General features: G+C 52.3%; 1 protein-coding gene across 2 annotated transcripts; it reads left to right on the top strand.

Moving 5' to 3' along the window:
• The first annotated feature begins 1,334 nt into the window (after positions 1–1,334).
• Positions 1,335–9,022, top strand: WFIKKN2 (WAP, follistatin/kazal, immunoglobulin, kunitz and netrin domain containing 2). Of its 2 annotated transcripts, none has more exons than XM_016932548.4 (2): positions 1,335–1,783; positions 6,173–9,022. In XM_016932548.4, exon 2 carries the CDS (start codon positions 6,242–6,244, stop codon positions 7,691–7,693), a length of 1,452 nt encoding a protein of 483 aa, XP_016788037.1. In that variant the 5' UTR covers positions 1,335–1,783; positions 6,173–6,241; the 3' UTR covers positions 7,694–9,022. The 2 variants fall into 2 exon arrangements, with proteins under 2 accessions (XP_016788037.1, XP_016788036.1); XM_016932547.3 differs by lacking the exon at positions 1,335–1,783 and adding an exon at positions 2,142–2,899.
• The last annotated feature ends 13,179 nt before the right edge of the window (positions 9,023–22,201 follow it).

Below are 22,201 nucleotides of genomic sequence, written 5' to 3' on the forward strand. Positions count from 1 at the left end.
TGTTATTTATTATTGTGAGCTGTGTTTTGGTGGGAGACTTGGAAGGGCTGGAGGGAGAGTCAGAGTGCCTTGGGCTCCTCTTTCCCGATGCTGCTTTGAGAGTTCTCAGAGTAGAACGTCCAGGAATGGGGCCCGGGAAGGAGAAGTCCGTGGCTTGAGACAGGACCAGGTTGGGTGTGGGGGCTTTCTCCATCAGCCCCAGGAGTGGGGGTAGGATGGCCAAGCTTCCCCTGCCCTGCCGTGTGACCCTCTCCTGCCCTCCTCAGCACCCCCCCACCTCTGCTGGGTGCCTCCCCTCCTCCGACCCCCTCTCATCTCTCCCACACCCTCTAATGGTCTCTTGGGACTGCCCAGAAATCGGCCTCCTCTCCTTGGATACTTGTCCTGGCCTAATGGGGCTGTGACAGTTTTTCTAAGTCCTGCTTATAAATGTGTCACTGTCCATGTCCCTTTGTGCTATCAAAGGAGGCTGCGCAAACCGCGTTTGTCCAAGGGCTGTGTGAAGGCCCCCGCGCGGAGCAGCTGGAACACGGGCTGATGAAATTACGGGGAATTCAAAGCAGCCGGCGTCGCCCGCTGTCTGGCTTCATTACGGGGACCGGCCTCGAAGGGAAGTTTATTCCAATAATTTAGAGGATTAGGATCTGACACCCTTCATTAGCGATTTGACATAAGCAGAAAAGACAGATCCTGCAGAATGGCCGCACAACGGGAAGGAACCAGCTCAGGCGGGGAGAAGGCAGCACCCGCCCGGCTGGGAAGGGGAAGGGTCTGGGGGTGGAAGCGAGGGTCCCGTGGCCGTATTACAGTCCTGTGAGATGGCGAGCTGTGTTCTTGAAGGGGAAAGTGGACGTGGGGAAGGAGCGGCCTGGGCTCAGGCCTCAGTTTCCTTAGCTGTAAAGCGAGATTACCTTCAGGATCCCTTCCGTATCTGATGCATGTGGGGGCCACTCCACCTACTGTCCCCGGGACACAGCAGCTCCTCAAGGCCCTTGTGGTTTGGCCTTGGAAAGGTACCTCTCTTTCGGGGCTCTATGTGCCTCCGCCCCCTACCCCCAGGATCGAGTGACCAACTCGAAAACACTCAGACTGCAGGCTGCTCTGTGGCATTTTAGATAGAAGCCATTTGCTGCCAAATGGGGGAGGAATCGCCCCCAGCCCCTGGCAGCTTCTGGCTCTCTTCCCGGCCCCTCCACAAATATAGCCCCTGATGTTTCAAAAATTTCTTGTCCAGTCTGTGAAAACCAGAGTTTGGGCTGTGCCTTGACAGCAGTTCTGACAGATGGATGGGGGAGGGGTGATTTTAAAAGGCCCCTGCCCACACCCAGCAAGCTGGTGTCCCTGTTTCCTGTACCGTGGTGGGGTAGCTGTGCGACATGGGCAGGTTGCTTAGCCTCTCTGTGCGTCCTTTCCTCCGATCTGAAATGGAGGTGCAGTTTGTTGTGAGGATTAAATGAGATGATGCGTTCAGAGAAGCCACACGTGTGAAGAGCCCAGTGCATCTGGCAGCTGGTACCACCAGGACTGCTCACTGTGTGCGACCTTGGACAAGTCGCTCGCCCTCTTCGACCACAGACCTTCTCCTTTGGGAAGTGGGGGAGGCCAGACAAGGCTGGCAGTCAGAAGGAACTCACTGAAGAGCAGCCACTGTGGTCGTCAGCGAGGGCAGCTGGACTCCGGCACAATCCTGAGACACTGTGACCGCGGAGGTTTTCTCGGTGTGTCGATGGAAGAGGGAGGAATGTGATCCGTCCCAGCCGCCGGCGGAGCCAGAGCATATCTGGTATGTGTCTCTGGAATGATTTGGGGAAAATTAACTGAAGTTGGAACTTAAGACGCAAACTGCCCTGGACACAGAGATACAGAGCTGTCCGTGCGCACACCCCCCACAAAGGGCCGGGGCCGGGGTGGGAGTCGGCTTACAGGGCACAGCGCGGCGCAGGCCCGCCCTGGAATGGCCGTGAACTTGTTGTTTTTCCACGTCATTTGCTCTCAAATGTACTATCAAGCCGGGCGATGCTAACCCGGTGGCTGCAGGTCCCTCCTCGTAACAAGCGATTGTGTGTTCTTTAGAGGTGGCCAAAGGGGAGGAGGGGGCCCGGCCCCAAGGAGGTGGGGGAAAGGGAAACAAGCCCTCCTTCAGAGTGAGCTTGCGTGTCCTGGAGCCAGCTCCCCGCAAAGCACATGCCATTTCTGGTCCTTGAAGGGGTTAAAGGCCTCCTGGAGTCAAAAACAAGCAGGTGTCCCACCGTGCCAGATACGCTGCCTAAACTGCTTCCAGCTTCTTTTTTTTTTTTTTTCCCCCTTCTGCAATAAGTCTGTGATCAGCCACGGGACAGAGGCGCCAGCAGCCTGCCTGTGACAGGCATCAGGTTAGCTGGCTCCCACTCGGGTGGCGCGCCCAGGATATAAATCCGGGCGCGGGCCCCTGCTGTGGCTCCTCTCCCTGCACACTCAGGAGAGGGAGCTTCCTTCTAAAGACCTTTCTTTTATCTGAAGCCGCACAGCCCGGCAGGCTGTGCTGACTTGGTGGAGGCAGCAGCGGCAGAGCAGCCTGAGCAGCAGCCTGAGCAGGAAACCTGCTGGGGTGGGGAGGGCAGGTGTCTGCAGCCCCTGAGAAGAAGGCCCTGGTGGGCCCCAGACCCTGGCATCGTTTCAGGGGAGGTCTCTAGCCGCCCCAGCCTGCACCATGTGGGCCCCAAGGTGTCGCCGGTTCTGGTCTCGCTGGGAGCAGGTGGCAGCGCTGCTGCTGCTGCTGCTACTGCTCGGGGTGCCCCCGCAAAGCCTGGCGCTGCCGCCCATCCGCTATTCCCACGCCGGCATCTGCCCCAACGACATGAATCCCAACCTCTGGGTGGACGCACAGAGCACCTGCAGGCGGGAGTGTGAGACAGACCAGGTGAGTGGGGTCCAGAGACCAGAGATGGACCACATGAGCCTGTGAGTGACGGGGGTGGGAGCCGTCGGGTAGGGACTGTGCGGGAGTGTGAGGAGGACAAGGTGAGTGGGGTCCAGAAGCCACAGTGTGAGGCGGACCAGGTGAGTGGTGTCCAGAAGCAGGAGTGTGAGATGGATCAGGTGAGTGGGATCCAGAAGCCACAGTGTGAGGCAGACCAGGTGAATGGGGTCCAGAAGCCGCAATGTGAGATGGACCAGGTGAGTGGGATCTAGAAGTGGGAGTGTGAGGTTGACCAGGTGAGTGGGGTCCAGAAGCCGGTGTGTGAGGCGGACCAGGTGAGTGGGGTCCAGAAGCCGGTGTGTGAGGCGGACCAGGTGAGTGGGGTCCAGAAGCCACAGTGTGAGATGGACAAGGTGAGTGGGGTCCAGAAGCCACAGTGTGAGATGGACCAGGTGAGTGGGATCTAGAAGTGGGAGTACGAGGTGGACCAGGTGAGTGGGGTCCAGAAGCCACAGTGTGAGATGGACCAGGTGAGTGGGATCCAGAAGCTGGAGTGTGAGGCGGACCAGGTGAGTGGGGTCCAGAAGCCAGAGATGGACCATATGAGCCTGTGAGTGATGGGGGTGGGAGCCACAGGGTGGGGACCATGCAGGAGTGCCCTGCAGGGCCTAGGAAGGTGAAGGAACACAGGCCCCGTTCACCTGGAGAGAAACAGGGCACCATCCTGTCTATTAACACCGAAGCCTGGAAGGAGAGGTGGGAGCGATGTCCCAGTTCATCAGGGACTGGAGCCCGAGGATTCCTCCTTCATGCGTGCTGAGGGCTACTGTGGCCAGCACCGTGCCGGGCACGTCGTGTGTGTTGGCATGACATGTCAGCATGGTGGGCATCAGCAGCTCATTCACAGGTGAGAGAGTGGACACAGAGCCAGGCAGGGAGGGCACAGGTGTCATGGCCAGTGAGGGAACGATGAGCTTGGAACTCATGTCTAACAACAAAGCTTTGATTGCATTGGACTCCAGGCCACCTCCTCAGGAGTTTGGACCCTGAGCCTGAGAGCAGACCAGGCTGATGGCAGGCCAAGCAGGAGCAGCTCTGAATGGATCTCTGGTGTCCCTGGGAGGAAGGAGACCACGTTTCAGCCTCCCAGCGTCCTTGGTCCTGCCTTCTGCTCTGTATCAGAGGGCACCGCTGCAGGGCAGGGCCAGTTCTCTTCTAGCTCCCGAGTCATTCCCGAGGGCCATTCCTGCCCACCCCCTCTGGGGCAACAGGCTGTGGGACCTACACCTGCTCCAGGCAGAGCTATTTCCTGCCCAGTCTGGCCAGCTCTGAGGGCAGCACGGAGTCTCCCAAGGCTCCAGATCCAGGCTGGGGCATCCCCAGGGAACACGAGAGACACTGCTTCCCCCATAGATGCCTGGTTACCCACAGGAGAGCAGAGGGCTGACCTGGAGAGGGTGGCCTCAACCTCACAGTGCCCAGGGACAATTCTTAGGCCTCCCAGGACAGACGCTCCCCTTGGGCAATGGTGGTGCCAAGTGAAAGGAAGATAAGAAGTCAGGAGGAGTGGTGACTGCTCCCATCTGGCCAAGGTCACGCCATTAGTTGGCTACATTTGCAGGCACAGGCTGGCCTGATAAACCAGGTAGGGCTTGGGGATGGTGAGACTCTGGTGGATTTTGTGTGTCTTGGAGAGAAGGCACCTGTGGAGGGCTGGGTATCCAGACAGCCCTTGGGGACATTCTGGCCCCCTTACACAGAAGTGTTCTAAGGACCCCCTGTAGGTTCCCTGTGGCCAGAAGTACCTTCCCTCTGGTGCCCAAGGACCCAGGCTTTCATGGACCTCCAGGTCCTGAATGTCTTAGGGAATGGGATGAGGCTCAGGCCAAGGAGAAGGTTCTCCTGCTCCCACTCCCACTCCTGCTCTCCATTCCCTGCGGGGTCTCTCTCCCTTAGACCCAGCTCTGAGAGCTGCCCATCCCTGTCCCAAAGCCTCCCCTGGTGTGGCCTAGAAGACTATGCCAAACAAGGGCTGCAAAACAAAGTCCCCATTCTGAGCCGAAAGGGGTAGAACAGTAAACAAGTCAAGCAGGCAGGCTCCATGCAGCCAGGGTGGGGGGATATTTTCCCCCTCTTAGCTGATGTGGAATGTCAAAGAGGCTGAAATAAAAGTTGGAATGACAAGAGGCCAGCCCTAGTGGGGAGTAATTCACAGAGTTACTACCTGGTGGAGGATTAGGAGCGTTGCCTGCCTGCCGAGTGGGTACGATGTGTTATTGTCGAAAACACCACGTGAAATCCTTGTTTGTGTCAGCTCCAGGAGCATGTTGCTAATTTCGAGGAATTAAACTAATGCTTTACGTGGCTCCACAGAATATCAGAGGGGATTACGGCCTGGCAAGTCCTCGCTGACGGCCTTGCTGACCTTTGCCACACAAGGGGACTTTTTTTCTTGTTGCTTTTCCCGTGAAAGGTCCCACACGGAGCTGACACCTGGGCCTGGCACAGCCTGTGGCTCTGAGACCTGGCGTGTGGGGCCCGTCACGCCTGCCCTGACTGTTGGCTGTGGATCGATCTGGGCCCTCTCACAGTCTCTGTTCCCCGTGTGTGCTGGTCTCCTTGAGGGGAGGAGAGGTGTGGATCACCTCGGATAAAGTCCCAGGGGCATTCCCCTCTTAGCCTCTGATGCGATCTCTTCCAGTCAGCAAGGCATCCTCACTCCCATAGGAAAGAGATGAAAGGCAAGCCTACTTGTTCAAGCTAGACCTCATTTGTGCTATATGATGCAGGAGAAAAAACTCCATTTCTCAATCCCTTCCACTGGGAGCTTGGAGCCTTGTTCTGCCACTTCCCGTCTCTGTGAACTTGGGCATCACCTCTCTGAGTCTCTGCAGTCTCATCTGTAAAATGGTTGTAGGAAAACTTCTCCTCTTAGAGTCTTTGGCCCACCCCTTCCTACCCTGCTAGCTGAGTGACCTTGGGAAAGTTACTTAGCCTCTCTGTGCCTCAGTCATCATCTGTGGAGTGGAGATAATGGCTATACCCACCTCTGGCTTGTGATGAGCATAGCAAGCTCACAGATGTCAAAGTTCTTACACAGGGGCCTAGCATGTAGGAGATGCTACGTATGCATGCGTTATTATTTTCAAGTGTTTTGCTCCCACTAGATGGTGAGTACATGTTAGTTCTCCTCCCCACAAACCATGGGGTAGGATAGGGAGCCCCTCCTTTCCTCCTTCTCCCTGTTCAGGCCACTCTCTCTGGCTCTTTCAGGAGTGTGAGACCTATGAGAAGTGCTGCCCCAACGTATGTGGGACCAAGAGCTGCGTGGCGGCCCGCTACATGGACGTGAAAGGGAAGAAGGGCCCAGTGGGCATGCCCAAGGAGGCCACATGTGACCACTTCATGTGTCTGCAGCAGGGCTCTGAGTGTGACATCTGGGATGGCCAGCCCGTGTGTAAGTGCAAAGACCGCTGTGAGAAGGAGCCCAGCTTTACCTGCGCCTCGGATGGCCTCACCTACTATAACCGCTGCTACATGGATGCCGAGGCCTGCTCCAAAGGCATCACGCTGGCCGTTGTAACCTGCCGCTATCACTTCACCTGGCCCAACACCAGCCCCCCACCACCTGAGACCACCATGCACCCCACCACAGCCTCCCCAGAGACCCCTGAGCTGGACATGGCAGCCCCTGCGCTGCTCAACAACCCTGTGCACCAGTCGGTCACCATGGGTGAGACAGTGAGCTTCCTCTGTGATGTGGTGGGCCGGCCCCGGCCTGAGATCACCTGGGAGAAGCAGTTGGAGGATCGGGAGAATGTGGTCATGCGGCCCAACCATGTGCGTGGCAACGTGGTGGTCACCAACATTGCCCAGCTGGTCATCTATAACGCCCAGCTGCAGGATGCTGGGATCTACACCTGCACGGCCCGGAACGTGGCCGGGGTCCTGAGGGCCGATTTCCCGCTGTCGGTGGTCAGGGGTCATCAGGCTGCAGCCACCTCAGAGAGCAGCCCCAATGGCACGGCTTTCCCGGCGGCCGAGTGCCTGAAGCCCCCAGACAGTGAGGACTGTGGCGAAGAGCAGACCCGCTGGCACTTCGATGCCCAGGCCAACAACTGCCTGACCTTCACCTTTGGCCACTGCCACCGTAACCTCAACCACTTTGAGACCTATGAGGCCTGCATGCTGGCCTGCATGAGCGGGCCGCTGGCTGCATGCAGCCTGCCCGCCCTGCAGGGGCCCTGCAAAGCCTACGCGCCTCGCTGGGCTTACAACAGCCAGACGGGCCAGTGCCAGTCCTTTGTCTATGGTGGCTGCGAGGGCAATGGCAACAACTTTGAGAGCCGTGAGGCCTGCGAGGAGTCGTGCCCCTTCCCCAGGGGGAACCAGCGCTGTCGGGCCTGCAAGCCTCGGCAGAAGCTCGTTACCAGCTTCTGTCGCAGCGACTTTGTCATCCTGGGCCGAGTCTCTGAGCTGACCGAGGAGCCTGACTCGGGCCGCGCCCTGGTGACTGTGGACGAGGTTCTAAAGGATGAGAAAATGGGCCTCAAGTTCCTGGGCCGGGAGCCATTGGAGGTCACTCTGCTTCACGTGGACTGGGCATGCCCCTGCCCCAACGTGACCGTGAGCGAGATGCCGCTCATCATCATGGGGGAGGTGGACGGCGGCATGGCCATGCTGCGCCCCGATAGCTTTGTGGGCGCATCGAGTGCCCGCCGGGTCAGGAAGCTTCGTGAGGTCATGCACAAGAAGACCTGTGACGTCCTCAAGGAGTTTCTTGGCTTGCACTGAAGCCCCCCACCCCTCCCTGCCCCCTCCCTGGCCTTCTTCCACCTATCCACCCCAATGCCTCTCAGCAAACTGGGCGAGGTCAGATTAGACAGGCTTGGGACAGCAGGGAAACATCAACCGACGTGTCATAGAAAAAGCCACAGAGGGTCTCAGATCAGCATCTATTCTTTGGGTTCAATAAGGGGTTCATATCTTTTTTAGCTGAGGGGGACAAAAGGAGAAGTCAGTGGACACATGGAAGTTACTCGTGACCACCAGCTTGCTCAGATATTCTCCTCCTCCCCTCACTGGCCCCACACCCCTGGCTCTCCCAGTCACCCTCCCCTAGCCAGTCTCCCAGCAAGGGTTTAAGAGATGGCCGCTGTGTGCTGGTCACAGGAAGTGTTGAATGGATTGGCTTGCAAAGGGGGTAGGTGGGGAGAGATAGGAGGGCCCAGGGACTCATGGGACACCTTTCCCACAGCCTCCTCGATTGCTGTGAGCAGAGGCCACTCGGAGTTAGGGGTATGGGCAATAGCAAGCTGGCGGCAGAGTCCAGCCCAGCATATGACTTGCCCTGAATGGAAGCTGCTGAAACGGGTGCCTTTGGGTGGTGGTCGGCTTGCCTCTGAGGCCACCACGGCACCAGCAGAATACGTATTTTTTCTCCTTGGCTGCATTGGTTTGTCGATCTAGTTCAGTTCAACTCAGTGGACGTTCTCTGAATGCTTACTGGGTGCCAGGACCACAGAGAGATGTCAGTCACTGCCCAGTTCTTAGAGCCCCAACACAGATACCCTCATCCCAGGGCCCCCAGACACACCCCTCCGCTGGACTCACAACTGTCTGGAGTTTCTATCTGATGGATGGTGTGCTTTCATATGCCACTGGCTTCCTTGGACATAGATCAGACAAAAGCCCCGGGATCTGTTTGGTAGCAGGAGAAATGAAGGAAGATGAAAAAGCAGGCAGGGAAGGGGGTAGTAAAGGACTGAGAGAGGAGGGAGGTGGCTGGAGAAGGAAAAGGAACATTGCTCGATGCTCCCATCTGGTGGCGGCCTCAGGAGCCCACGGGAACCTGGAAGGAGGCTCTTTGTGAGACCTGGGCAAAGGATGGGGCAGCTCGTCGGTGATTTTTTTGTGTTTCCAGACTTCCTGTGTGATCCTGGCCCTCCGGCCGCTAGAGAGAGGATTGGGAAACCCCACTGTCAGCTCTGCATCTGCCCCCACTACCCTCCTCTGCCCTATTCTGTCCCTGCCCCTCCAAGCTGAAGAAGGTCCTTGTGGGGCGTCCTCATTTCTTCCTCACATATAAGGAGGAAGATACCAATTAAAAGCTCATAGTATCAACGGCCCTTCTTGTGTGATTCGTTTGGGTTATGATGGGGGAGGGAGGGAGGTGGGTAGTGTCATTTGCTTTGGTGACCTTACAAGAGGGAAGTCTGGCCACTGGGAGCATCTTTGGGGGATGGAGAGATGCTGGTAATATGTGGGCCCCTTTTGCAGCTCCAAGGCCCCTTAACTGATGCTCAGCTCAGCTCCGTGAGTTAAGCTGAGGTCAGAGAGGTGAGGTGACTTGCCAAGAACACAAAGGCAGGAAGGGGTGGGGCCCAGCCCAGGTGTTCTGATCTGTAACCTGCTCTCACCCCAGCGTGACAGCACAGTTGGTCAGGTGCAGTGTCCAGACCCTTCCACCAATGGTGTCAAGTTCAGAGGCGAGAAGGTGGAGGAGATGGGAACGGAGCAGGCAAGGACAGCTGCCAGCTGTGACTCACTAGGGGGCCTCTAGGTGAGGCCTGGTCCCAGGAAGACTGTGTCAAAGCCCTAGGTAAGGTCAGGGTGTGGGGCTTGGTTCCCAGAATGGGGACAGCAGTGCCTTTGGCCCCAGGAAGGCCCACAGCAGCTCCCGAGGCATGGAGACGTGTTCAGCCATGGCACACCCCACAGCCTGTTTGTCCCCAAGAGACACCACTTTCCTGCACAGTTGCCTGTGTTTTCCCGGGCCCCAACCCAAAAGAAGAATCCAGGCCCAGCCTAGCCTGGCCCAGCCCATCTCATCTGCAATAAGGGCGCGAGGAGGAGGTCGGGAGCAGGAAGAGCAGAGGCAGAGGATCCAGGGTTTCTCAAGTTGACATCGGGAGAACACTGAGCACAAAACTTAGCCACCAAAGTGGTGTGAGCAGCAGCCACGGGCCCCCACCCTGCTCGGGTCAGGTAACCAAGGAGGGTGAGGATGGTCTCACCCTGTCCTCAGAGGCCCAGGGACATTCTGTGCACCTGCTTCCAGCTCGAGCTCTAGCACATTACCATGCAAGCTGTGGGGGCAATTGTCCACATGCCAGCACCTGTCACCTCCCTTTTCAACCCCATTTGCACAGATATGGGACCTGAACGTGCGGCTGGGCCGGGACAGCAGGGCCCCCAGTCGCACGTCTGCTTCCCTGATGAAGGTGTGAGGTTCAGGAAAATCCCATTGTGGGGCTCCCTCTCACCAGACCACTGCCCACATACAGCCCCAGACCTGGGATCCCTGTCACACTCCAGCTCCAACTGGCAGAGCGAGAAAACTCAGCCCGTGAAGTCAGACTTGCCTAGGTCTGAATCTGGGCTCTGCTGCTTACCTGCAATCTCTCTGAGTCTCTGTTTCCTCATCTGTAAAACAGAGGGTAGTAAGATCACTCTACAAGAGGCTTGGGAGCTGGGCCCTATTAACCGGGTACAACTGGAAAGCCCAGGAAGGAGGACCTGGCGCCGAGTGGCTGCCCCCTGCCCCCTCCTACCCTCGGCAGCTCTCGGCTCAGAATAGACCCCAGAACCGAAAGGCCTCCCCTCACGTTTCTGGGTCTTGGGCTTTGCAGTTTCAAATGTTTTATTCTATTGCTCACAGAGTATATCCAAAGTGAACACCCACTGTAGACTGATTTGGGGTTCAGAAAATATGGGCACTTAGGGAATGGGTGGTTTCGAACCTATTATAACTTCTGACCTACTACCTGGCATTCATTTTCTATCCTTGAAACCAAGCCGGGGTCCTTTCTTTCTGTTACCCTAGGCCTTATACAAAGCCTGGCATCTAGCAGGAGCTCAGGAAAGGGTGGATGGAGCTCCCAGGGCCTGGTTGCCAGCCAGTCTTGGGAGGTTGCTTTGCTCAGTCAAATCGAGGAGATTTGGCCCCAGCCTAGGTCCTGGGACATAACGAAATTGAGGCCCCCTTTATCCAGGCTAGACTCACCTGTCTCCTGTCTGCCCTGGATACTCACTCCTCACCTTCCTGCACCCACTTGGCTCTCTCCTTCCTGTTCTGACCCTCAGTTTGCCTCTTCAGAGGACTATTCCCGAGCGGCCTGTCTCCAGATCAGCCCCCAGGGCCTCTGGGGCAGGGCAGCTTGGCTTTTTCCACCCTCCGCCTCCCCCAGCACCTCCAGCCTGCTAGGACACTCTGCTCCATTGTCTAGCCAGCCGCTCCGTAGTCTGATGTCACCCCCGGACAGTGGGGCTGGAGAGCAGGGATGGGGTGGACCCTGACTAGCGAAGGGGGAGAATAAGTCCACAGCATCGGTGATTGCCTTAGGCCGTGGGGAACTCCCTCCGTCCCCTTGTCCTATTGTAAAACAGCAGCATGCGTGCGCACGTCCTATGTGCCAGGTACCAGCTCTTGTAAGCTCCACTGCAACTGGAGGAGACAGAAGGCTATTTTGTAGGTAGGAAAACTAAGGCTAGACGGGATAAGAAACTTGCCCCAAATTGGATGAGTGGCGGAGCCAAGACTTGAATCCTGCCAGTCTGACTTCAGAGTTTTTGTTTTGTTTTGTTTTTGAGATGGAGTCTCACTCTGTCACCCAGGCTGGAGTGCAGTGGCATGATGTCAGCTCACTGTAACCTTCGCCTCCCGGGTTCAAGCGATTCTCGTGCCTCAGCCTCCCTGAGTAGCTGGGATTACAGGCGTGTGCCACCATGCCTGGCTAATTTTTGTATTTTTAGTAAAGACAGAGTTTTGCCATGTTGGTCAGGCTGGTTTCGAACTCCTGACCTCTGGTGATCCGCCTGCCTCGGCATCTCAAAGTGCTGGGATTACAGGCATGAGCCACTGCGCCCAGCCCAGAGCTCTTAATGCTCATGTTATGTTGTTTCTCCTAGTGTGCAACACACACACACAAACACACACACACCCTGCTCTGGGCTGGGCAGTGTGGAGTCCTATCAGGACCCCAAATATCTCTAAAGAGACTGCCTCCCATCAGCACACACATACCACTCAGGGCTGTTTACAACCTCACCCTGTGACAAGTATTTCTATCACACACACAAGCAGTCCTGGCCTAGATTCATCAGCCTTCTGCCTACTCATCCTTCAAGACTCAGCTCCTTGGGGAAGCCTCTGCTGTCCCCCGGCTGTGTGAGCACTCCTTTCTGAGTCCCTCTCCCTTGTGTTTGTGCTGATCCAGATCAGAATCATTGCCTAGGGCCTCCAGGAAGCTGTGGGCCCAGCTCTCAGAGCTCATGGGGGTGCTTGCTGGGTGAAACAGAGGGTCCTGGGACCAGGGGCCACTCAGCGCTGCTGCACTGAACAACCACAAGCCTAGAAGGGGCCTCTCTGGGGTCCTCCCTCTTTTTCCCAGCTCCACCTCCTGTTGCCTCCTCCTCCTCCTCTTCCTCCCACCTCTCTGAAGAGTCTGAAGCTTCCCTCCTACTCTGGAGAATTTGTGATTAATGCAGGCGGGATGGGTGGCAGGGTTCCTGGGCCCTATTCTTGGCTGTGGCCTCATTCTGGAATGTGCCCTGAGGTCAGGTGACACTCCTCACTCAGGCTGTGTCAGGAGGAAGGAAGAGTAAACCTCCAGCTGACATCTCCTGAGGGAGAGGGCAGGGTGGGCAGATGGGCAAGCCCCTCACCCCTCTCCTGCCTGCCTCCCAGGCTCCTGAGGCCCTTGACCCATTTCAGGGTCACGTTGGAGTCCCTGCGGTCCCGTCCCAAATTACCCCGGGACACGGTACTCCACTAGGTCTCCAGCAATACTCTGGCCACCCTCAACCCCACTCGGATGAGGGAAAGCAGAACCCAGCCCAACATAGACTAGCCTCTCCTGGAGGTGGGGCCTCTTCCCAGGTGTCTGTCAGGGGCAAAGGGGGCACTTGCGTGCTTTCGGCCCTTTTCAGGCCTTGAGGACACTGCCAGAGACCCGACGGGAGGAGGTGGACCCATCCAGATAACTTGTTTTCTGTTTTGATGTGAGGGATGCATCCAATTCTGTCCATAGTCTAAGTGAGAGCAGACGACGGTGACTTTATCTCCTTTCTGTGTGGGTAGCCTGGAAGCGAGGAGGGGCCTAGGGTTTTCTCAAGGACCCTGGGCAGGGGAGAAGCACAGTGCCAGGAGTGGGGTGGACATGAGAATGCTAACCCCTGCGCCAGCCACTTTACGTGGACTGCCCGGTTGAATCCTCCCAACCCTCTGAAGGCACCATATTATTTTACTATTTCACCACTTGGCAGATCACACTCTAAGCTGCAACCTTCAGGAGGGCAAAGACTGTGCTTTGTTCACCTATACACCAAACACAAGCCTGACCATGTTCATTAAGTGTTTGTCGAATGAATGAATGAATGGGGCAAGCCCTATAGGCTTTATGGAGGAAAAGAGGCCCTCATAGGTGCTATTTTACAGATGCTGAATCGGAGACTCTAAATGTTTAAAGGACCCAAGGCTATAGGGTCATTAAATGAAAGAGCCAAGATTCAAAGCCAAGTCTGTCCGAATTTGGTACCTGTACCCTTATCACGATATTACATATGTATTTTAACCATCGCAGTTAAAGGCTGAGGACCCCAAACGGCGGTTCCCCTTCTAAACACCCATAACCACCACTTCCAACTGGTCCTTGACCTCTGGGAGTACCAAGGGTTTACAGAAATTTTATAAAGCCATACCCTTCAATACTGTTAGTACTGAATTCATGTAAATGAATTTAAATTAAATAAAAACGTAAAATTCATTTCCTCAGTTACGCTAGTTATGGATCAAGTGCCATGTTTCATGTGGCTGGTAGCTGCCATACTGGACAACACAGACAGAATATTTCCAACATTACAGGAAATTCTATTGCACACCCCTGTTACAAAGGATTGACACGAAATTCTCTTTACTCCCATTGTCTCATGACCCTGATCTCAGCCTCAGTATGCCCTCATCTTTTCTCCTGAAAGGCTTATACATCTTTTTTCTTTTCTCTTTTTTTTTTTTTTTTTTTTTTGAGATGGAGTTTCACTCTCTTACCCAGGCTGGAGTGCAATGGTGCAATCTCGGCTCACTGCAACCTCTACCTCCTGGGTTCAAGTGATTCTCCTGTCTCAGCCTCCCAAGTAGCTGGGATTACAGGCGCCCACCATCACACCCGGCTAATCTTCATATTTTTAGTAGAGATGGGGTTTCGCCATTTTGACCAGGCTGGTCTCGAACTCCTGACCTAAGTGATCCACCTGCCTCGGCCTCCCAAAGTGCTGGGATTAGAGGTATAAGCCACCGTGCTCGGCCAGGTTTATACATCTTCATGCAAATAAAGTTCTTGATGGCCTCCCTCAATACCCCAGAGTTCCCAAAAAGGGACACAAATAAGTGCGCACACACACGCAGCACCAGCAGTCATGACACGCAGGTGAAGATGAGTTCTCCAAACTTTTAGCTGAATATGGTAGGGGTGCTGCTGATGGGAAGGAGACAGTGGGAATGAGAGGCCAAGTCCTCCCATGGCACAGCACAGTGCCCAAGACAGCTGCTGCCTCCCAGGAATCAGTCTGCCACCAGGCCAGTTATTCAGCAGCTTTTCAGAGACACCTATGCTGCAGCTGTCATCTTGTTTCTTGCATGGAAGTGCTGACTAAAAGTCTAATAATTATTTTGTTAGTGGTCATTGCTGCTATAAGTGTGCTGCATAAGTGTTTAAAAAGAGGGCCCAGGGGGCTCTGTTCTGCAGGATGGGGGTGGTTAAAGACGTCAAGAACAAGGCCTACTTTAAGAGATACACGTGAAATTTAGAAAATGACAAGAGGGTAAAACTGATTACTATCTTTGGAAACCCTTGGTGATATAGGATAAAAACAAGTATAACATGCCCAAATACAGGAAAAGTCATGTAACTAATAGAGATATCATTTGTCAGATTACTTATGCTCACATAGAAGGGGATATGATAGTCTGTACAGCTTATGCACATGAACTGCCAAAATGCAATGTGAAGGTTGGCCTGGCAGATGACGCTGCAGCATGTTGTACCAGCCTGTGCTGACCTGCAGGCTTCTCAATAGGTTCGGCATGGACAAGATCTATGATGGCCAAGAGAAGGTGACCAGAGATGAATTATAATGTGGAAAGCATTGATGGTCAGCCCGGTGCCTTCACCTGCTATTTGGATGCCGGCTTTGCCAGAACTACTATTGGCAATAAAGTTTTTGGGGCACTGAAGGGAGCTGTGGATGGAGGCTTGTCTATCCCTCACAGTACCAAATGATTCCCTGCTTATGATTCTGAAGGCAAGGAATTTAATGAAGAAGTACATCAGAAGTACATCATAGGTCAGAATGTTGCAGATTGGATGCATCACCTAATGGAAGAAAATAAAGATGCTTACAAGAAAGAGTTATCTCAATACATAAAGAACAGTGTAACTACAGACGTGGTGGAGGAGATGTGTAAGGAAGCTCATGCTGCTATACAAGAGAATCTAGCTGTGTTAGTCTGTTCTTGCACTGCTATAAAGAAATGCCCGAGACTGGACAATTTATGAAGAAAAGAGGTTTAATTGGCAGGCTATGCAGGAAACATAGCAGCTTCTGCTTCTGGGGAGGCCTCAGAAAACTTACAATCATGGCAGAAGGCAAAGGGGAAGCAGGCACGTCTTACATGGCCAGAGCAGGAGGAAGAGAGAGAGGGGGGAAGTGCTACATACTTTTAAACATCCAGAGCTCCCAATGACTTCCTCACTCACTATCACGAGAACAGCACTGAGGGGTGATGCTAAACCATTCATAAGAAACTACCCCCATGATCCAGTCATCTCCCACCAGGCCTCTCCTCCAACACTGGGGATTAAAATTTGACATGCAATTTGGTGGGGACACAGATGCCAACCATATCACCAGTCCATGAGAAGAAGCCCGAGAAAGAAGCTAAAAAGAGGAGATAGAACCGTCCCCAAATGTCCCTTGCCCAGAAGAAAGATTGGGTAGCTCAAAAGAAGGCAAGCTTGTTTTCTCTGAGCCCTCTCTTACAAGAGCAGAGGAGCAGACTGCTGAGGGCTAAACCAAACAACAATTTTCTTTCTTTCTTTCTTTCTTTTTTTTTGAGATAGAGTCTTGTTCTGTCACCCAGGCTAGAGTTCAATGGTGCGATCTTGGCTCAGGGCAACCTCCACCTCCCAGGTTCAAGCAATTCTCCTGCCTCAGCCTCCCCAGTAGCTGGGATTACAGGCAAACCCCACCACACCAGGCTAATTTTTGTATTTTTAGTAGAGACAGGGTTTCACCATGTTGGCCAGACTGGTCTTGAATGCCTGGCCTCAGTTGATCCGCCTGCCTTAGCCTCCCAAAGTGCTGAAATTACAGGCGTGGGACACCACGCCCGGCCCCAGACAACAATTTTCTATGAGGATTTTTCAGATAAAGACAATCAACATATTAAGCAATAAATAAATAGATAAGTAAATAAGGGGCCAGATATTTTAGGCCTCAAGGTCCCCAAATCTCCTTGCTATCCAGGGTGGGCCGGCAGTGAGAAAAGGTCACAGTCATGGCAGAGCATAGGTTCAAATACTGGCTTTGTGACTTTGAGTAGTTAACTTCTCTGTGCCTTAGTATTATCATCTATACAACAGAATAATAACGGTAGCCATAGTGCCTCTCCAGGGTAGTTGGTCCTGGGCCTCGTTGCTTCAGCTTGTTGGGGATAATTGCTGTTGCACGTCCCTGCCAATGATTGGAGCAAGAACCAGGAGGGGAGAACAGGCCCCTCTCCCAGAGCAAAGTGAGAACAGATGCAGTCTCCTTTGCTGACAAGGAAAGAGTCCAGGAGGAGGGTAGCTGGAGAAGAGAGGGGGAGAGCAGGAGGGCAGGAATGAGAGGAAAAAGAAGAGGGATGGGGAGATGCATACACACATACGCACACACTCGGGGTTGTGCAGTTGGAGGCCCAGGAAGAAAAGATAAAGTGTAGTAATTTGGTTAGAGATGAGGAACCTCTGAGACCTCCATGGAGGCCCTAAGAATATTTCTGAACGCTTCATTCCCAGCTCCAACACCTCGGGGCACAGAACTAAGCTCTCAATGACCCCTTATTTCAAGTGCCACTCTCCATCTCAATGTACCACAAGGGGCAACAGAATAAAAGGGGAAACAGCCTTAGGACCCTGGTATGATCAATAACAGACTCAAAGCAATCCTCACAATCATTACAACCAGCAATTTTACCCTGTGACCCTAATAAGCGCTGAAGCTGGTGTTTATGGATGACTAGAACACAGCTTTAGTGAGACTTACACGGATGGTAACCCATCCCTGTCCCAGACCTCATAGAAGGTGGGCACCCTTTACCAATTAGATGCCCTTTTGGTAGGGTTAATAATTTCCATTACTAATAGCTTACAGCACTTAATATGTGTTCAACATGCATTATCTCATTAAATATTTACAACCCTGTGATGTGTATATTTTTCACCTCCATTTAATAACCTGTCCATTTCAGAGATAATGAAACTGAGGTTCAGGGAGATTGAATAATTTTCCCAAAGTCCCTGGCCAAGCAGGGAACCAAACCTAGGCATGTCTATATGACTCCAAAGGCCACGTACTTAACCGCATGTGTGATATTTTCCACCACAGATTCAAGAACAGTCAAGTCTGGTTTCGTCTCATTTTTGTGTCCTCCCTTCTCCCTGCTAATATACCAGGAAGTTTTACTTCCTAGGATTCTCATGAAAAGGCACGTTTATAGCCAGCTGACCTCCCCTAAATAGGCTGAGCACATGCCCTTGAGGCTAAGCCGTGCAGGGAGAGGTGGAGGATTTGAGCCCTCTCTCACCACAGAGTAAAGAAAGTGCAGGTTATTCTATGTAGGGAAGAGGATTATGCTGAATGCTTTATTTATCTTACATGCTCATCACACCAACCCTAACAAGTAGAATTTGGAACCCTTTTACAGTTAGGAAATCTGAGGTGGAATCGTTTTAACAGTGCACTGCTATTTAAGGTTGAGTTTGAGATTTGATTCAAAGTCTGACCCCAGGCCAGGCGTGGTGGCTCACACCTGTAATCCCAGCATTTTGGGAGGCCGAGGCAGCGGATCACCTGAGATCTGAAGTTTGAGACCAGCCTGGCCAATATGGTGAAACCCCGTCTCTACTAAAAATACAAAAAAATTAGCTGGGCGTGGGGCTGGGCACCTGTAATCCCAGCTACTCAGGAGGCTGAGGTAGGAGAATCCCTTCAACTCAGGAAGCGGAGGTTGCAGTGAGCCGATATTGCGCCACTGCACTCCGGCCTGGGTGATAGAGCAAGACTCTGTCTCAGAAAAAAAAAAAAAAAGGAAAAAAAAAGTCTGACCCCAAAGCCCACGTTCTTTCTCATAGAGGATCACGAGGAGTAATGTTATTTGGAGGCTGAATGAAGCCCCCTACACCACTCTAGAGCATTCTTACATCTGCAGGGGAAATTGTGGGGCCTAAACATGTGTCCCCGCTGGTCAAGTGAGTGTGAGACAAGGATCAGACGCTGGTGTCTTCTGTGCCAAAGCAGGATCCACGCTCTGTACAGAGTAGTGATGCTCTCTGAGCAGTCCCAGGTCACATGAAGGAGTTTGGCCAGCTTGTGGTGGTATTTTCAGTGGATGACAGAGTGCTCAGCCGCCAAGAGAACTTAGGGAAGCCTGGGGAAGGGCATTGCCCGGGGAAGTGACCCAGGCGAAAAGTTATTTGGGAATGTTAATTTCTGGCTGAAATTTATACAAAGCTTTCCCTTCAAAGCCTCATTCTTTGATTTATGTTCAAACCGGAAGATATTACAAACACCCAAAAAGCCAAACTGGAAAAGGAAACTGCAGAGCTCCACAGACTTGTTGCCTTGGCCAGGGGTAGGGTGTGGCAATGGGAGTGGCAACTGGGAGTGACCTGGGGGTGTCTGAGTTTGTGCAATGAACACGCACTTTCCACCAACACCAACTTCTGGAGGGGTAGTACCTGCTGTGAGCCCTGACATCACAAAACCAAAAGAGGCTTTGTCACTAAAGGTAGGAAAACAAATGAGATGACCCCTAGAGGGAGCTTCTAGCCTGAGGAAGTTTCTAGATTAAGCATGAAACTGAAACTGTCTTAAAAGGAAGGAATTCGACATCCCTCTGACACAGCCTGACGCCCCTCTCAGTCCCACCTCTTCTTTCCTTGGACTTCTTACTGGTCCTCCCCATCTCACTCCTGGGTTTGATGAATAAAGAAGTTTTAAACTATTTCTCTTTCATAATGTTTCTGTACAAAGCTTGAAACAGTGAAAAAATAAGTTAAAATGTTCAAATTCAAAGGCAGGTTCTCCCAGGAGAGATGGGCTGGCAGCAGAGCTTCTATTTCTGATTTCCTCTGCCTTTTTCCCCAAGGGTTAGCAGCACACATTCTTCCTACTGTGGCTACATCTGATGAAGAACACACACACACACACACACACACACACACACACACACACCAGGACAAAGGTTTTCCTCTCAACTGCCTGTTCCTCCACTGGAGCTGGGAATTTGAGGGAGCCCAGGCTTCCCCGGGTGCTTCCAGTGGACATTGTACCCATTCTTCATAGCTGGATATCTCCTCCCAGATCTAGCATCCCTAAGATAGGCACAGTCTCTCCCTTTTTTGTTCATACCCCTACATTTTCCTGTGTATTATGATTATTTGGGCGTGTGTGTTATCGTTTGCTAGAATGTAAGCTCCTTTAGAGGTTCTGAAGGATTGTATATATCACTGCCAGTTCCTAACGCAGGAGATGCTTAATAAATGTGTTGAGTGGATGAATACAGGAGCTGTTTTTAATCATATCTCACCTTGTTTGAGAAAGAATTTAGGGACAAGAATGGAATCTGAGCCCAGGGCAGCCACTTGAGTCAACATCACCCTTTTGCTATCACAAGTACTAGTAAAGCTCAGGACCCAAGACTTCAGTATGTGAAGTGCCTATAGTTGCTTCTCAACGAATCTAATCATCCAGAGAGCAGTCGCAATGTAAGTAAGTAAAGCTAGCACGTAGCCCTCAAACTCATATCTTACTCCATTGTGTTTTTGCAACCGATTTCCCTTTCCTAATTGTGCCTGGCAAAGGCTGATAGTAAAATAAGTTTGGGATTGCTGAGCAAACAATCTCAAGTGAGGTTTGCAGGAGAGGGGGACTGGGCACAAAGTGCAGCTTAGATGACTTCTAAATAATCAAGTGGGGCTCTTTTTATAAAATCGACCGGTTGAGGTCAACCAAGGGAGCAGGATAGTGTAATGGTTAAGGATCATGGACTTTGGAAACAGAATCCCACAGTTCAAATCCTAGCTCCGCTGGCTGTGACTGTTGCAAGCTCTCTGCCTCCACTTATATATCTGTAAATGGGAGAAACAGTACAACCTTCAGAGGGTTGTTATGAAGTTGAACTGAATTTAAATGGGGCAGTATCTAGCACATAGTAAATTCATATAAGGGTTGCCATTATTACTACTGAGCTTTGGGGGTTGGTCATTCCCTCTGGATTCCGTATGACTTTGTGATAGTATAAAAATCATCCTTCAAATAGGCAGTGCTTTACATAGGAGCAGTTCCCCATCCTCCTTGAAAATCTGGGAAAAAAACACGCGCACAATCTTCGGGAAACGGCGGGGTCAGAACTTCTGCAAAGCCTCCTTCCGGGGAAACTGATCTCCAGGGCAAGTTGTCAGGCAGTGTATGCATAAGCTCTCTCCTTTACTGTCCTTTCCACCTTTCCCAGGCCCTGGAAGCAAAGGCAGATAGAAGACATAACACCCTGGTCCCTTGCCGGCTGCCAGACCCTTCTCCTTAGGCAGATGCTCCTGGGGAGATAAGCTCTCACCTCCATCTCTCTATTCCTTTTACACAGAACCCAAAAAGTTCTTTGAACTTTAGTGGTTCAGAAAATAAACAAGCATCTTCTTTCTAAGTTACCAAAAAAAAGTTTCCTTCCTTTCTTCCAGCCTTTTTCAAGATTCACAAAGAAGAATTTCCCCAGGTAAAAATCCTTTATAGCTGTGTGAAAACTGTTTGTTCTCAAAGTCTTTAGTTAAAGAGCCTCTGGTGACACCTTAGTTTCTAGAAAGGTTGACTGCAAAGATTGCAGCTATCTTAAACCTTGCATTAAAATGGTTTAAGAGATTCCTATCATGTTTTCTGGAAATAAAAAGAAATTAGAATAAAGTAAGTCGCCAGGGCTCCACAAAACTTTAGAATGGCAGGTAGTTTGCAAAACTAGGAGAGTTCTTTTTGGGAAAAGAGATTTGAGGGCAGTAGGCAGATCTGGACAATCAGAGTGAAGAAAGAATAGGCAATGTCATTACAAAACAAAACAAAATTCAACCATCATCCTTACTAAAAATGCATCGATGGGGCCGAGCGCAGTGGCTCACGCCTGTAATCCCAGCACTTTGGGAGGCCAAGGCGGGCAGATCACGAGGTCAGGAGTTCGAGACCAGCTTAACCAATATGGTGAAACCCCGTCTCTACTAAAAATACAAAAATTAGCAGGGCGTGGTGGCACATGCCTGTAATCTCAGCTACTCAGGAGGATGAGGCAGGAGAATTGCTGGAACCCGGGAGGCGGAAGTTGCAGTGAACCGAGATTGCGCCACTGCACTCCAGCCTGGGTGACAGAGTGAGACTCCGTTCCCCCCTCCAAAAAAAAAAAAAAAAAAAAAAGGAAAAAGAAATGCATTGATGGCTAGTGGAGGGGTGGCAAGGGAAAGCCATCTGAAAGGAATACCTGCATTTAGTGCAAAACAGAAAAAGATGTTCCTATGCCTGGGAACTACTGAACCTGTGTCACAAGGTGTCTGGATACTGTACTAAAGTGTACAATATTTGCAGGGTATGATGATTCCATTTCTTTCTTTTTCTTTTTTTTTTGTTTTTTGAGATGGAGTCTTCCTCTGTCGCTCAGGCTGGAGTGCAGTGGTGCGATCTCGGCTCACTGCGACCCGCCTCCTGGATTCTGGTGATTCTCCTGCCTCATCCGCCCCAGTACCTGAGATTACAGGCACGTGCTGCCATGCCCTGCTAATTTTTGTACTTTCAGTAGAGACGGGGTTTCACCTATTGGTCAGGCTGGTCTCAAACTCCTGACTTCATGATACGCCTGCCTCAGCCTCCCAAAGTGCTGGGATTACAGGCATGAGCCACCACACACGGCCAGTAATTCCATTTCTTAAATCATACTGATATGATACTGATAGCATTCCTTTCTATCAGTATCCAGAAGTCATCTACTTATACTCACCATTTGCTAGAAAA

Source organism: Pan troglodytes, chromosome 19 (genome assembly GCF_028858775.2).
Source record: "Pan troglodytes isolate AG18354 chromosome 19, NHGRI_mPanTro3-v2.0_pri, whole genome shotgun sequence".
NCBI classification, from domain to species: Eukaryota; Metazoa; Chordata; class Mammalia; order Primates; family Hominidae; genus Pan; species Pan troglodytes.

Coding starts and splice junctions, on each gene's coding strand:
- WFIKKN2 (XM_016932547.3), top strand. CDS start 2,690: ATGTGGGCCCCAAGGTGTCGCCGGTTCTGGTCTCGCTGGGAGCAGGTG. Junction 2,900..6,172: donor GGGAGTGTGAGACAGACCAG/GTGAGTGGGGTC, acceptor TGGCTCTTTCAG/GAGTGTGAGACCTATGAGAA.